General features: G+C 45.9%; 1 protein-coding gene across 1 annotated transcript in view; it reads left to right on the forward strand.

Moving 5' to 3' along the window:
* The window catches only part of Stab2 (stabilin 2), a 139,527-nt gene that overhangs the window by 106,158 nt on the left and 16,190 nt on the right, over nt 1–17,179 (forward strand). The window contains exons 50-60 of the mRNA XM_090353973.1: nt 36–95; nt 827–1,003; nt 2,187–2,276; nt 2,579–2,725; nt 4,283–4,339; nt 5,594–5,726; nt 6,580–6,729; nt 8,372–8,476; nt 9,346–9,453; nt 10,875–11,068; nt 15,342–15,483. Of these exons, the coding sequence (XP_090210099.1) occupies nt 36–95; nt 827–1,003; nt 2,187–2,276; nt 2,579–2,725; nt 4,283–4,339; nt 5,594–5,726; nt 6,580–6,729; nt 8,372–8,476; nt 9,346–9,453; nt 10,875–11,068; nt 15,342–15,483 (1,363 nt within the window). The remainder of the gene's footprint in view (nt 1–35; nt 96–826; nt 1,004–2,186; nt 2,277–2,578; nt 2,726–4,282; nt 4,340–5,593; nt 5,727–6,579; nt 6,730–8,371; nt 8,477–9,345; nt 9,454–10,874; nt 11,069–15,341; nt 15,484–17,179) is intronic.

Below are 17,179 nucleotides of genomic sequence, written 5' to 3' on the forward strand. Positions count from 1 at the left end.
GAGAATAGCTTTTATGTCCATTCTTGTCTTTGCAGCAAAATATCACCACAGTGGCAATCAACCATGGCTACCACAGATTCACTAAATTAATACAGGTAAAAACAAAAGGGGAAGATGGCTGACAAGTTGCCTTCAAGAAATTTGCCTTACTGGGCTTATTTGTATGTATGTCTGCCAGTTGTTGTGTGAGGAAGTCCTAATTTTCTGGAGTACAATGTCATTTTCTGTCTCTATTCTCACAATGTTCACCAAGCACTGGTGGCTTACACCAGTTAGTAATCCTAGCTATGCAGAAAGCTGAGATTTGAGAATCATGAAATCCAATTGTGGCTGTGAGACTCTTATCTCCAACTAACCACCAAAAACCCAGCAGTAGAAGTATAGCTCAAGTAACAGTACACCATCCTTGACTTTAAAAAGCCGAGAGAGAGAATGAGACCCTGAGTTCACATGCTAGTGAATACATGCATACATGCACGCATGCCCACACACACACACACACACAATGTTGTATGCTTTGTCAAGCTAGAATACTTCTGGCCCAATTTTACTCACTGCAATGTATTTTCCTATTAACAAAAGCCTAAGAGTTGGGCTTCCTGGTGTGTCTTCTAAAAAAAAAAAAAAAAGAAAAAAAAAACCTGAGTAAGAATGGTTGGAGAATGACGGTCCTCTAGTTTCTGGTTGTGCAACTTCAGCACTATCAAGAGTCCAGACCATGGATGGGACACAGAGGGATTACTCAGAAAGACCCTGTGCCCCCATGGTAGGGACTTGCACACAGTGTATGCCCATACCAGTGAGGGCCTCACTTCTTGCATTTCAGGACTCAGGCTTGCTGAGTATCATCACTGACCCTATCCACATCCCGGTCACATTGTTCTGGCCCACAGACCAGGCTCTCCAAGCCCTACCTGCTAAGCAACAGGAATTCCTATTCAACCCGGTCAACAAGGACAAGTTGAGAGAGTATTTGAAGTTCCACGTGATCCGAGATGCCAAGGTATTTAGTTTGCATGCACAAGACAGCAGGAGAATGTACCAGAGGTGACACAGTGCAGCACTGAGCCTCGGAAGCCCAGCAATTATTAATGTGTCTTCAGAACCAGGATGGGCTATCCCCTGCATCCTCTTCTGACTGGCCATGGTTCACTGCACTCTGTAGCACACCAGAGCCAGTTCTATTTGCTGGATCAATGCCCAATACCAAGACAGTATTTTTCTTTTACTATACAGTAGCCTTCTTTTCCTTTGCACAACAAAAGGACAAGTGGGTGGTAAGGTTTTTGAGCTAGACTGTCTCATTCCTAGCTCCAGAATTACTAAGCAAATGCCTGGTTAATCTTGAAGTGATCAGCTACTGATTTCCTGACTCAATCATCTGTATTAGAAAAGCTAGAGTATATGGTATCAGACACTAGTCCTCTACCAGGATTCAGGTTTCTCCAGGGCAGAAGCCATTCGCTCAAAGAAAGCCAATGCTTAACTTCATTCAGGACACCCAGAACTACATCACAAATTACTACAATCTGAATGTCTTGAAATGGCAGAAATGGATCCTTTCCTAGTTCTAAAGGCTGAGATGCTAGCAAAGGTCCAGCAAGGCGGTTCCCTCTCAGTTCTGAAGGAGATAATCTGTTCTCTCTTCTCTCCCAGTTCCTGATGGTTTCAAGCAAGCATTAGCATTCCTTGATTTATGGCTACATCCCTCCCGTCTTCTCCCTGCATGCCTTAGAAGGATGTTTATATTAGATTAAAAAGCTGTCCCGCTCCAGGATGAATTCATCTTCCCTAATGACACATGCAATGACCTGATTTCCAAGGAAGATCACTTTGAGGTCTGGAGAAGTCTACATCATTTTCTGAGGGGCACAGCTTAGCCCCTGAGTACCACCTAGGCTATTTCCCAGCTAAACCATCACCCTTTATATGCCAAGCAGTATCTTCTAGGATGCCCAGGCATGGATGAGGTGGAAGGGCTGGCAGATGCTCTCTCTGGGAGGAGTTTCTACCCTCTAGCATCCATAGTCATTCTTTCTTTAGCTCACAACTATGTACTTTCGTTTTATGCTGTGATTTTGTACAGGATTCGGAGAACTTGCTTGGGAAGTCGATTTGTTAGCAAAGCTCCTCTCTGAGCCCAAATGAGTGGAGGGGGTGTTATTGGGGCATCATTTCTCCTACAGGCTTTAGCTGCAGATCTCCCGAGATCAGATTCCTGGAAGACCTTGCAAGGTTCTGAGCTAAGAGTGATGTGTGGATCTGGTAATAACACTGTGAGTCATGGGCCAGGGAGGGTAGAGAGAGGGAGGGATGTGGGGGGAGGGATCCAGACATCCATGAACAGTAAGCCACTTCCTCATTACACAACTGCTAAGAAAACAGGGATAAACCCTGACCAGCCAGCCAGCCAGCCCTCAGAGTGAGAAGCAAGAATCCTTGTGGGCTTGGAGAACAGGTTCCTGTGGCTCCAGGTTTAGGGGATGGGATTCGTGTCGTTTTGTTCTTTCTGGATCTTGTGGCTTGGAAAGTCTGACAGGAATGCTCTCTGACCTCTGACACTCTTTCTCCCTCTCAGGGTGAGCTCCTTCTAAATGATCAAGGTTGTAGGATCGTGCAGCGGGGGCTCCAGTTTGACGTGGGCGTGGCCTATGGCATTGACTGTCTCCTGATGGACCCCACCTTGGGGGGCCGCTGTGACACCTTCACTGTCTTGGACATTTTGGTCAGTCCTAAAACCACCGCCTCAGGAAGAAAACCCGGGGCAAAGGCTCCCTTACGATCCAGTGTGGCCCTCATGGAAAAGTTCCAAGGCAGGTCCTCAGTGAGAACAGGGCTTAGGAGAACTAAAGCCTATGGAACAGAGCGCTTCCACCTCAGAATCCACAAGGGCCTGACACAGGCTTTGAGGTCCTTACTTATCCACCACTCGCCATCTCACTTCTTCATGAAGGAAGCAGTTCTTAGACACTGGGTACTCAAGTCCATACCACTCGTTTTCTAACCCATCCATCTACGTATTCATTCCGGAGGTTCTGAGCTCCTAACTCACCTTTTAAAAGGACATAAAAACAGTGTTTAAAAACAAATGTACTCATTACCTTATTTATGTACCTGTAACATGCCCCGCACATCGCCTTTTCATTGAAATAATAAAAAAAAAGAATATGAAACTTATCACCAACAATTTAGGGCCTAGAAGAATGGCAATTTCCTATGGCTGAATCTAATCTTACCTGTCATACCTTTATCCATTCACCCATTCCTTTGGGTCACAGCACTGATAGAGCTTTGTGCTAGCTCCTCCTATCGGATACTAATCAGTTTCCCATTCACCCACTCCTCCAGGAAGTGTTACTGAGCATCACCTTGAAGCAGTCCTGTTGGCTCCATGCACATCTGACCCCCACAGTAATCCACTCACGGGAGTGGTTATTATAGCTTCTACATACATTTGGAAATAGTCTATACTTTATGCATTCTAAAACTAAACATCACGGGCAATCTCAGCTATTGTGAGAGATCAGAGAATAGGAGGATTGAATGGTGATCCTAGTTAACCCTGGAGAAAAAAATTGAGGCCTTATCTGAAAAATACTCTTTTTTGTACTCTGTGCCAGTACTGCTGCTCAGTCTAAGGGCCTCACGCTCTTGCTTGGCTTTTTTCTCCTCAAAGTTGGTACCCTACCACTTGAGTCATCCCTCTCCTCCCAGCTTCTTGCTGGTCAATTAGAAATAAAGAGATTCTCAGATGTGTTTACTTGGGCTGGTTTTGAACTGTGGTCCTCAGATCTCAGCCTCCTAAGTAGCTAGAATTATATGTGAGTCACCAGCACGCACCCAAAAAAGTTTCAAAGCAAAAGGGCTGAGGGAATGGTTCAAGTAGCATATCACCACTCCTGGAAAACACTAAGGCCCTAAGTTCAGACCCCACTACTGACCAAAGGAAGAAGTAAATAAAATTAAAGCTATGGGTCAAAGGGTAGAAGGGCATGGGTATCCGAAAGTATCCCAGCAACTTGAAATGGAACTATACGTAAATTCCCATTTCTAATTGTGGCCACAGTGTGTCTATCTCACCCTATCATAAGACATCCCTTATAGAGCACAGAGCTTCAGAATGCTCCAAGTTGTTGTGTGTTCATTTTGATATTCATAATCGTCATCAGAATCTTTATCAAGATTAAGATCTCAATCAACCCATTCAGGCATTAGCCAAGGCCATTTTCTTGCATTTTTTTCAAATTGTATCTTAAAATGTCTCTCTGTGCTTGCATACTAGGGTGACTGTGGGAGCTGTAGTAATACACCAAGATGCCCCAACTGGAGCAAACCAAAGGTAATTTTAAATGCAGCCACAAATAATGGAAATGCAGAGCAGGTGTCCTTATCAGGCCTCAGCCTTCCGTGGGTGTGAGTGTGCATGCTGGGTAGGAGGAGGTAAAGATATATCTTATAAATGCAAACTGTTATTCTTCCAAAGCCATGTCAGTAGGATGAGCACTAGACATTCCTAGCCCAGGCAATCTGTCACCTATTACCCTCTACCCCTCTTCTAGAAACTGCTAGAAAAGTCATAGGAGTATAGAGCTAGAAGAGAGGCCAACGATGAGTATAATTATAATGATGGCTACATTATGCTGGCTCTTGTCTAGTTCTAGTTATTGTGCTATAGATCATTGGTATGGATAGACAATACAGATAGAGCTAGATGATAATGATATGATGATATGATAGAGAGCTAGATGATAATGATATGATGATATGATAGAGAAAATGTACTCTTGCTCGCTATATATGCCTGTAGGAAGCTATTGGGTCACCTCAATTTTCTCATGAATTTCAGAGAAGGTAAGAAATCAGGCCAAGGGCACACAGCTAGTAAGAAGCAGAAATAAGATCGAATCCATATAAATTTGTCATTAAGCCAATGAATTTTAGAGTCAGAGATAGGGAATTGAGTTCTGATCATCTCTGGCAAGTTGCATGATCTTTCAGTTTTGCTTCTGTTAAAACAGAGCTAATAATCCTTCTATTCATGGTTATTAAGGGAAAATAAAACTTTAAATGTTTACATTCAAATGTTTAACTTATAGTAAGAGTTCATGAAATACTACTGTTGTTGTTATTGTTGGGCTGAAGGTATAGCTCAGTGGTAGAGGATATGCTCAACACAGTTTACAAAGACTTTTGTTAGATCACAAGCTCTGGAGAAGGGGGGAAAAGGCAAACAAACCTAAATTCAAGCTCTTTGTACTTCACTAGTGACACCTGTAACAAGAACACTATCTTCCTTGCTGAGTATTTCTGTATATCAAACTGTCCACCCCATCTCCAGCAATCCATGCCATTTTCAAACAGCTCTGGGGGACAGAAAGTCCTTCTTAAGACTCTGGAGAAATTCTTCCCTGGATACTAGATCTGCCTCTTTTCCCTTCACCTTTGACCTTGATAGGTGACCTTGAAAAAGTCCCATTTTTCCACCTGTGTAATGCTGAGATCATCCACTAGGGGCAGACAGGAGCCTTAGAGTCCTGGCCTTGCCAGGACCTCCAGGCACAGCATCTCAGGACCATGCCCACTTTCCCTTTAGGGTAAGAAGCAGAAGTGTCTCTACAACCTGCCGCAGCCCTACAGGAAGAACCTGGAAGGCTGCAGGAATCTATGTGCCCTGGTGGTCCAGATCCCCACATGCTGCACAGGCTACTACCTGCCGGACTGTCGGGGTGAGAACACCTCTTCTGCCTTGCATGGGGACTGGGGGGAGAGTGAAGCTACCTGTGCAACTCGTTCTAAGGAGAACCCTGTCCTGAGAATCCCCAGGCACTAAAATGAAATACTCTGACAAGCTGGGTGCCTGTCTTTCCTTCTGTCTGCTTATTTGGTCCATTTTGTGCTTTCATGAGTTGAGATCCTACTGTGCTTTGGTTGTTTCAGCTGTTGTTTAAAATTAGAGCCCAGACATCTCCCATGGTGCTTACCACCACTGAAAGTCTTTAATATTTCCCAATATATAATATAGCATATTATAGCCTCCAACATGAAACTGCATGCTTCATACAACCCGAGCCAGCCCTTCCATTTCTTCGGTGCTTTTGAGTCCTGTGCATGCTCTTGGTTGCTATGCTGCCATTTCAGCCTTACAAAACCCATGTGGCACCTGGCACCAGTGACTCATGCACGTCATCTGCGTGACACAGCAGGCTGTGATCTGAGAATCAATTTCAAGCCAGCCTGGGCAGGAAAAGTCCATGAGACTCTTATCTCCAATTAACCATGAGCTCAAGTGGTAGAGCAAAAAAGCTCAGACAACGCCCAGGCCCTCACCAGCATCATTTAAAGCTAAGAAAACTAAAGCTCCGAGCAAGTTCACTAGTCAACCCCCAACCTACATCTCCTGACCGCAAACACAAAGCACAATTCAATCTGTTGCCTCGTCAACATACAGTAGTATGCATGGCCTGTAGGAGTGTTAAATATCCTCTGTCACTCAAGGCCACCAAACAGCTGCATGGCATACTCCTCTTGCAGTCTGCTCCGTTTCCTCTCTTCCAGTCTGCCCCATTTCCTCTCTTCTAGCCTGCCCTGGAGGACCAGACACCCCATGTAACAACCAGGGCATATGTATCAATCAGCTCTCCGCCTCAAGAGAGTGCAAATGCAACGAGGGCTTCAATGGGACAGCGTGTAACCTGTGCCTGCCGGGGAGATTCGGGCCTCAGTGTCAGTGTATGTGAGCGCTCCACGCACTGATGTGTTCACTGTGGTGTTGTGTCCTCATCTACATCATCCTTCCTCCCGCCTCCCTCCTCTCATCCACCTGCCTTGTCTGCCTTCGGCTTGGATTTTGTATCGTTAGTTGCCATCCTCTGAATGTGCCTCACCTGTCAAGTTCAAACTCTCAGCCACTGCTGAAACCAGTTCTACTCATGGCTAACTAGCTTCCACTCATTCCATCATGCAACCCACATGTGTTTGAGCACGAACTAATATTGATAGGTAAGTTATGTTTCTCGTTATAACAGGCATAGATGTTTTCCCATTTGATCCTTATCACGAGCCTTTGGGGAAGAAAGTTGTGTGTGTATGTGCATTTCCAAGAGTGTGTCAGTGCTGGAGCTTGAACTCAGGGCCCTGAACTCACTTGGCCTTTTTACTCAAGGCTGATACTCTCCCACTTGGGCCACACCTTCACTTTCAGCATTTTGCTGGCCAATTAGAGATAAGAGTCTCACAGACCATTCTGCCTGGATTGGCTATGAACCAGGATCCTCGGATCTCCACTTCCTAAATAGCATTAAAGGCACCAGCCACCAGCACCTGGAACCATTTTTAAAGCAAACATGAAAATAGACACCAATTCTGTCACTCATACTGCCTCTAATTAGCTGGTGAGGAAACCAAGCACCAAAATATTAATACTAATTTAAATATTAGTAAAAAATAACTTTCAAAAAAGAATAAAACTGGGTGTAGTGGCTCATGCCTATAATCCTAGCTACTCAGGAGGCTGAGAGCTGAGGATGGTGGTTCAAAGCCAGCCTGGGCACTAAAGTCCATGAGATTCTTATTTCCAATTAACCACTAGAAAACTGGAAGGTGGCACTGTGGCTCCAGGGGTAGAGTTCAGGGACAATGTCCAGGTTCAGAGTTCAAGCCCTATGACCCACAAAAAAAAAAATGATGATAGTGACTAAGAAACTGATGCTTTTCCTTTAAGTACTTTAAACACCAGGATCCCATGTAGATCATGCAGACCAAATGATTAGCTTCCATGGAGAAGAGATGCAAAGGCCCTGAGGCAAGGACAGGCTTGGTACGGAAGAAATGGTGAGAGTGGGGGAGATCCCGTAGGAACGGTTTGTCAGAACCTATTCAAAGTGTGACAGGCAGCCAGTGGAAGATGGTGAACTGATCTACAAAGGAGCCCTCTGGCCACCCCGTGGAGGACAGAGTTGGGGAGCAAAATCAAAAGCACAATCACTGCTGGGTAAACTGCAGCAGCAATCTAGGCTATAGCCGATGGTGCCTTAGCAGGCATGGCAGAATTGGTATCTGTGTTTTAAATGGAACTGGCAAATCAATTTCTCCATCACAGGAGGCCCTGGAGAGGTTCTTCCCTCCCCCCACCCTCCCCCCCCTCCACCTCCCTTTGTCTTTCCAAAACAGGCTCTATGCCACTCTGGGCTTCTGGGGCTTCTAATCACACGTTTAAGAGCTCGTTCATCCCTGTGCACACACCCCTCCACCACCCTGGTCCTGTCTGGCCCACAGTGAAGGATTTGGGGAAATGAACGAGTGAAGGCACAGCCAGCAAATGAGCTGTGCAGGGCAAGAACCGGTGACTCACATGCTCTGCTCTGCATTCCAGCCTGCGGCTGCTCAGTCCACGGGCAGTGTGACGAGGGCATCTTGGGCTCTGGGGAGTGCCTCTGCGAAGCCGGATGGACAGGCCACTTCTGCGACGCTCGCACAGGTGTGCTGGGGGAATGACCCTCCTCAGACTGCAACCAGGCTGCAGCTACAGAGGGAGGCTGGGTCTCAGGTTTTTAGATAGAGCCTTGCTAACATTGTCCCACCTGGCCTTGAACTTGTCATCATCCTTCTGCCTCCCCAGTAAATAGCTGGGATTACAGGTGTGTACCACCAGGCCCAGCTGTCTCATGATTCTGATCATCACTAGGCAGACAGTTCTCCAAGGCCTCCTTCAAACCTCAAGCCCCATGTGATGGAAGGCCTGGGATGTGACTGTTGAGCGATCCAAGGTCAACCAATGACATTTCCTCTGCGCTCTCGTCAGAAGGGCCTCCACAGGCTCTATGCAAGGACTGCCTAGTGTGACTTCCAACAATTCTAGCAATATGGTTCACTTCTGTTCTGTCCCCTACATGCCCCTCAGCCTCTAGCTATCTCTGCACACTGCAGCCCAGTGTGCAGGCCCATGCTGCAGACTACTCCCAAGCTGTGATGCCGTCAGAAGGCAGTGGCGTGTCTCCTCCAGTTTAACCATCTCCACCTGCAATCCAGGTGGGGCCAGAGCTCAATCTACCAAGGTGATCTGTGCTAGGCAGTTCAGTGGTTTACAGTTTGCATTACTGTCTCCGAGCGTCAAAGATGTGCATTGCAATCTAGACAACCTTGCAGAGCCCTCTTCCAGAAAACTCTAGAATCTCACAATCTCCACCCTGATGATGGTGATGTGGGGGTCCTTGGCAAAGCACCCCCCAGCTTCTGCCATATGAGGTGGGGCAACAGGTCCCAAGAGAGTTTGAAGAACTATGCATATGTGACCCCCCCCTTGGTGACATCAGGACACAGGGTGAATTGTGATCTCTTCCTCTGTAGTTTTACCACCAGTGTGCACACCTCCCTGTTCTGCTCAGGCCACCTGCATGGAGAACAACACGTGTGAGTGCAACCTGAATTATGAAGGTGACGGATTCACATGCACAGGTGGGTTCCTTTTGTGCTTCTGTGGTCCAGCTGCATGATACAGGAATGGAAGGAGGAGCAGGAAGTGGTCCCAGTGGCTGGGTTTCATCTTGTCTCTTCTGCTTCCTGATTGGGCTTTTTCAACAATGTATACCCTCCGTATGACTCAGTTTCCCTAGTTGGCTTGCTTATGGTTGGCCTGCCTCCCAGGCAAGCTTTGTTTTGTTAGGGTAGAACTTCAGGGCTGAGGCTTTCTAGGCAAGTACTTTACCATTTAAGGCATGCTCTTAGCCCAAAGGCTGTGTGTGTGTGTGTGTGTGTGTGTAAGTATTATAGCTTGAACTCAGAACCTGGGTGTTGTCTCTTAGCTTTCTGACTCAAGGCCAGTACTCTACCACTCAAATCAGAGCTCTACTTCCAACTTTTACATGATTAATTGGAGATAAGAGTTTCACAGACCTCCCTACCCTGGCTGGCTTTGAACTGTGAAACTCAAATCTCAGCCTCCTGAGTAGCTAGGACTATAGACATGCGCCACCAGCATCGGGCCTGAAGGCCATAATTTTAAAATCATTTGGCAGGGTGAGGATTAGCTCACCCTGCTTGCCTGGCATGCTTTGGGAAACAATGCCATTTAGAGTTTTTCAATCTCGACAGTAACTCAGTCTTTAAAATGCTCAGAAAATGCAGCAGAAAAACAGTTAATCCTACACACAGTGTGGCTCTCAGTGAGAACCACTGTGAATACTACAGCACCCATCTCTAGTAGTTAGGATGCAGGCTCAGCCATATACAGACCCCCACATCCACACGGCAGATGCTCATTCTGCCTCATGTTACCTGTAGTTGAGAAAAGTCTTCAGGACTAACACTCTGAAAGATCTAGGGCCCATATTTCTCCTATCTTTCTATCTTTCACTATTCACTGGAATGACCCAAGCAGCAGATGGAGGAAGGAGAAAAAGGAGACAAACTTCCATCCCTTTAGGAACACAACCTAGCTGGTGCTAAATATCAGGTCTGTTCCCATCCTATTGGCGGGTGCTCAGTCACACCAAGCTGCAAGGGAGGCAGGAAATGTAGCCTTTCATTGGGCAGCCCACAAGAGGCTGTCTCTCAACCACATGTTCTTTGCAGTGATTTTCATGAGATCTAGACTGTCCTTATGAGCCTTAGATCTCCATCCTAGATGTTCTACCTCAAGGCATCATCACACACACACACACACACACACAGTCATTCTGAAACACAGTACCAAAGTAAGCCTAGAGGTAGGTGACAAGGGGACAGAGGGCCTGGTCTATGAGGGTATCACAACAGCTTTGCACACAGGACATGGGAAACAAACAAACATGCCCCTCCCATCACAGCAGGGCAGGATAGAATGAGGTCCCTGTTGAGTGGACCGAGGCACACAGAGTCCTCTCTCACTCTTCTTGCAGTGGTGGACTTCTGCAAACAGAACAATGGGGGCTGTGCAAAGGTTGCCAAGTGCTCCCAGAAGAACACCACCGTCTCCTGCAGCTGCCCCACGGGCTTCAGGGGAGATGGCTACACCTGCCTAGAGATCGACTCCTGTGCAGACGGCTTCAATGGGGGCTGTCACGAGCATGCCACCTGCAATATGATCGGCCGGGTAAGTCACCATTCGCCAGGGGCATTTGTGCAGCAGCTTCCCCCCTCCCTTGTGCTGGGCTCAGCCTGGCTTCTCCACCCAAGTGGCCTCAGCTTACCCTGTTCAATGCTCTCTCCCATTCTGCCTCCCAGTGGTTTGTCAAAAATCCTGCTGCACATATGTAATTTAGTCTAGTGGGGAAATTGGTGGAACCCATATCAACTCTGTTCTTCAGTCAGGAACATGCCAGCCTACATTTCTTAGCATTGACAGACGATTCCCGAGATATTACCACTAAGGAGTTTATAGATGGTAATTCTATCTTTGCGCCTTTCCTCTAAATGTAAAATTCTGAGAAAAAATAAAAAGCCCATGAGATCCCATTTCCAAAATGAGCAGCGAATAAGCAAGGCTAGGGATGTGGCTCAAGTGGTTGAGCACCATCTGAGCAAGCAAGTTGAGCCAACATAAGGCCCCGAGTTCAAATCCTGATTTAGACAATAAAAGGAAACAAAACCACCTGGTAAGAACAGGCATTAAAAAGTGGCACTTCGCGAGATCAAGTCCCTATTTCTCTGGTAGGAAGAGCAAGTAGTAGAAGACAATATTTGTTATTGTATAAACAAGGACCTAGAGTAGGCTGCCTTTGAGACTGAGCTTGTGAACTTTATAAACTGTAAGGCCTGGGAATGGCTATTAATGACACAGCCTCAGTGTCTTTATTTGTAGTGAGCTTAGTAATAATGCAGGCATCATAGGGTCATGGAAGGGATTAAATTGTCGGGGTCCTTCGTCCCCAGTCCCTCTCGACTAGTAGGAGGGATGGAGAAAACACACCCCGACCAGGATGAGCCGCGAGAGGAGAGACCCACTGTCCTCCCGCACTCAGCCTTCCTTCCCCAGAGCACGAACAGAGACACCACGCAGCTTCATCAAGGCAGGAAGATCTCTCTCTCTCCAAAAACCCCACCTCCTGAGGAAGTCCCTCCAGCTAATATACCCTCACTCTAGGTCCCAGCAGAGAGGAATAAACAATAACACATTTGTAACCAATCGTAATCAAATCTTGCGCCCTGCCTCTTGCGCCTTGCCTTGTCTCAGCAGAAAGTGATTAAACATGGTGTTACTTGGCCCCCAACATCTCCGTTTTTATTTTAGAAAAAGGACAAAACCTAGGATATATGGGACTACCATCATATCAGATCAACTGTGCCTGTCTTAGGTGTCTCCAAGCTCGCTAGTCTTCTTACCCATCATGGGATCACCAAGTCCTTTTTACTTGGCTCCTGTCTTAGGTTGATAGGCTAACAGCTGGGACTTGCCCATCTTTGACTGCCAGCCATCCATTTAAGCAAATCAGACCTGAGGGGCTGCACCTATTTCCATGGGAGCAGATGCCTGTTGCATTAGCATTCACTTTCTGCGTTGACTTTGTAGGCAAGCAATATTACAATTATAGTGCATAAGAATAAATCCAAACCGATCAATCCTGAGCCCATCTTTGATCAAGTCCCAAAATAGTCTCTAGTAAGGATAGCCAATCACCTAAAGTTATTACCATGTGTCTGATTAACAATTATTTGTGTGGCTTATTTGAAGCATTCTCTGTAGGAACCGCAGTAGCAAGGGCAATACTCGCGGCAGTAATGGCAGCTACAGATGTGGCAATGGCCACTACCACGGCCAGGAAAATACCGAAGTCTCCTCTACTGATAAGCGGGAAAGCATTCTCCTCCGCCTGTACAGGCACTGGTATATACTGAGGGGCTCTGACTACAACAGCTAGAGAAAACAAGGAAACATTCCAACATTGACTAAGAAAACTTTGAAACCAATAGAAAAAACAGACTATCACACAAGTCATAGGGAATAGCAGGGCAATAGAAGAATTAGAAGAGTCTTCCAATCCCCCCCACCTTTGTTTTAAACTACTATCTCCTATGTCTCTAATTTATCCTATCTCACCTTCCAAAAATGACTCTGGTCCCTTCATTTTAAAGGGGTTATGGGCGAAGATCCATTTTCTGTAACTTCAAGCTGACTCAGGAGCGTTGTCTCTATATTTTGCCAGGGACCCTAAGAAGCTTTAACCTGTTTTCATCTATGGGCAGCAGCTCCCTATTTTGCAATTCTGCACCCTGGCACAGGCTTTCTAAATCACTACCACTTAATTCTTTCTCAAGTATTTTTCCAAGCGTCTCGGTGCTTCTTTTCACCTGTTCTTAAACTGTTTACTCCCGTATTAGACTTAGATTTACCCAATTTCTTTTGCTTTTCAAGTATAAATTTATCTATTGAACATGTTCACTCACAATTATTCACACACATTCATACTCGCACAAAATTAATATTGGTCATTCCGGTCTGAACCCATTCGGTTCTATTCTAAAATTGTCTCACCCTTATACCGCTCTGGCCAGAGACTCTCGCGAGGTTCCTCCCTACCGTGACCTGTGCTTCGGAGGTGATCTGGGAATGATTATTGAAATCTTTTTACTGTTAAAACAGGTAGCTGCTTCTGCTGTGTTTGCCTCTCTGCTTTGACACAGCTGCAGCTTCTTTGCCTTTTTTCTCCTTAGCTTTGGGAGGAGTTTTTGGGTTTTCTTTTCCTCAAATTCTATCATTTGTCTTTATGGTTTTTTTTTAATCTTTTGCCTTTTTCTGGGTTTTTCTTTTTATCTTTTGCCTTTTTTATGGTTTCTCTTTGTATTTTCCTTTCAGGTTTCTCTGGTTTTTCAACCTGAGTTTTTCTTCTTTGACTTTTGTAGGTAGTTGCTTCCCTTTCTCTTGTTTACCGCTTTTTTCTTTCTCTTTCTCTTTCTCTTTCTCCCTGTCTTTTTCTTTTTCCCCTGTAAGCAATTTCAGCCTGCATTTTCCCTTCAGGTTTCCCTGGCCTTTCAGTCCCTTTTTCTTTTTCTTTGCATTATCTTCCTTTCAGGTTTCTCTAGTTTTTCAGTCTTTGAGTTTTTCTTACTTTTGACTTTTGCAGGTAATTGTTTCCCTTTCTCCTGTTTACCACCTTTTTTTCCTCTTTGTCTTTTTGTTCCTCTCTTTCTCCTTGTCTTCCTCCCTGTCTTTTTCCCTGTGAGCAATTTCAGCTTACATTTTCCCTTCAGGTTTCCCTGGCCCTTCAGTCCCTCCTTTTTCTTTTTCTTTGTGCCTTTCAGGTTTCCCTGGCCCTTCAGTCCCTTCTCCATGTATCTCTCGCTTGGCTCAACTCGCCACCGTGCCCCCTTTCGTGCCCCACGTTGGGCGGCAGTATGTCGGGGTCCTTCTTCCCAGGTCTCTCTCGACTAGTAGGAGGGATAGGGAAAACATGTCCCGACCAGGACGAGCAGCGAGAGGAGAGGGCCCACTGTCCTCCCGCACTCAGCCTTCCTTCCCCGGAGCACGAACAGAGACACCACGAAGCTTCATCAAGGCAGGAAGATCTCTCTCCAAAAACCCCGCTCCTGAGGCAGTCCCTCCAGCTAATATACCCTCACTCTAGGTCCCAGCAGAGAGGGATAAACAATAACACATTTGTAACCAATCGTAATCAAGTCTTGCGCACTGCCTCTTGCGCCTTGCCTTGTCTCAGCAGAAAGTTATTAGACATGGCGTTACTCGGCCCCCAACATTAAATGACATCATTCATTAGCCCAAACAGTGGTCATGAAGCACCTGTCACAGGCTGTTGCAGGCACCAGGGGTTCTGCCATGAGAAGACAGACTCATGAGTAGAGAGAAGGGATGGTACTCAGTATAGGATCAAGAGGACACAAAGAACTGTGGAGAGCAGAGACCACGAGACCACTGGCGCTCACATGGGTGAGGGAAGCTCTGGGAGAGATACTTGGAGGAAACCATGTCTATTCTGAGAGGAAAGGAGCCCCTAGCCTGGTGCTGGTGGCACACGCCTATAATCCTAGCTAATCAAGAGGCTGGGGTCTAAGGATTGCTATTTGAAACCAGCCTGGGCAGAAACATCCTCCTGAGACTCCTATCTAATTAACCACCAGAAAACCAGAAGTAGAGCTGTAGCTCAAAGTGGTAGAACGCTAGCCTTGAGCCAAAAAAGCAAAAACCTCAGGGACCATGCCTATGTCTTGAGTTCAAGTCCCACGAATGACAAAAATAAAAACAAAAGATGTCCATAATTCATCATCACTTTGTACAAAGCAGATGGAGCTGTTATTTTATTCCCACTGGCCAGAGAGGATTATATTTGCTTGGTCCTTCTATGCTGAGTGGGCATCTTCTGGGCACTCGGGATCGTGGAGGTTTCTTCATCTCTCCCCACACCTTCCCCCAGGGCAGGCATAAGTGTCGATGTAAGGACCACTATGTGGGAGATGGGCTGAACTGTGAGCCAGAGCAGTTGCTCCTGGACCGCTGCTTACAGGACAACGGGCAGTGCCATGCAGATGCAGACTGTGCCGACCTCCACTTCCAAGGTCAGTATAAAAAATAAATAAATAAAACTGAGCCCAAGATTCTATGCATTTCCCAGACCAAGGAAGGGAGCTGAGAGGCAGTCAACTCCAAATCAGACCTTGAGCTGTTAGAAGGGAGTTCAAAGGTTATCTGTCATGATGTTGCCCACTGCTTGCTTTACTCATGTTGCTTAGTAACCAGCCTTACAGCTCTTGGCTGGAAATTAATTTGAGTCCAGGACGCACTGCTCTGGATATTTCAGAGTGGGGCAGAAGCAATTTCTTAACAGTTGTCAGGATGGTCACATATTGATTGGCATATGTCCACCTCTTTCCAAGGATGATATGGCTGGCATATAATAAATTCATAAGTACAACAAAATGAACACAAGAAAGATACAAGGCCTCACATGGAAGTGCAGATGCCCAGGAGACAAGTGAAAGAAAGCTTGAAGGGATCCACTGATCTAGTTCAGAGCCAGACTCAAGAGAGACTTCAGACTTTGAAAGCATCTTAGGCACTGCTCTGTGTGGCCAGCTACTATTTGTGGGAATCCCTACGTGGACTTAACCTTGTTCTTTAGATATGGTCATCTTAGGTGGTCATATCTCAGTAATAACTAATGATTTAACTCTATGACACATCTCAAACCCCTCCAGGATGAACTGGAGGAAGTATACACAGAAATCACAGAGAACATGGAAGACGTTCTTTTAAGAGTCCCTGTGGAGGGACCAGAAGCCTGGCGTAGTGGTAGAGTTCTTGCCTAGCATGCACGAAGACCCAGGTTCAATTCCTCAGTACCACATACATAGAAAAAGCTGGAAGTGGTGCTGTGGCTTAAGTGGTAGAGTTCTAGCCTTGAGAGAGCCCAAGGACAGTGCTCAGGCCACGAGTTCAAGTCCCAGGACTGGCAAAAAAAGAGTTCCTGTGTAGTTGAAGGAGTTTTTGTGTTTTTTTTAAGACAAAGGGGAATAAAGTGTAAATCAGAAGTCAAAAATGTATTGCATGTTGTTGGCAGTTGAAGAAGCAAGAATAGTCAAAGAATTAAAAAAAGGAACACATATTTGGGTAATTACATTTACAACAGACTTAATCACAATAGGGCTAAAAGGGTCTCCCTGGAGATAAATAAAATACAGTATATCCATACAATGGAATATTATTCAGCCTTGAAAAGATATGAAATTCTGATACTCACCACAGCATGGTTCAACTTTGCAAACATTATGCTAAGCAACATCAACCAGATGGAAAAGCAGCCTTGTATGGCTCAGCACCCTGAGGTACCTGGAATAGACAGGGACAGAAAGTGGAACAGAGGGACAGAGGACAAAAGGGAGAACAGGAGGTTACTAAGAGGCACAGAGTTTCTGTTTGGGACGATGGAAATAGTGTGATGGTATATACTTAAGAATTATACACTTGGCAAGCTCTGGTGGCCGCTCATACCTGTAATCCTAGCTACTCAAGAGGCTAAGGTCTGAGGATCATGATTTGAAGCTAACTGGGACAGAAAAGCCTGGAAGACTTCCATTTCCAATTAACCAGCAGGAAAATAAAAAAGCAGAAATTGGAGGCGTGGCTTAAGCAGGGTAAGCCTTGAACAGAATACTGTGAAGGATAGCGCCTAGCTCCTGAGTTCAAACTCCAGTAGTAGCATGCAAGTGCACGCACACACATGCACACACACACCCCACATACACACATACAGAC

The sequence above is a fragment of the Megascapheus bottae genome, chromosome 2, assembly GCF_031878675.1.
Source record: "Megascapheus bottae isolate mThoBot1 chromosome 2, mThoBot2.hap1, whole genome shotgun sequence".
Taxonomy (NCBI): domain Eukaryota; kingdom Metazoa; phylum Chordata; class Mammalia; order Rodentia; family Geomyidae; genus Megascapheus; species Megascapheus bottae.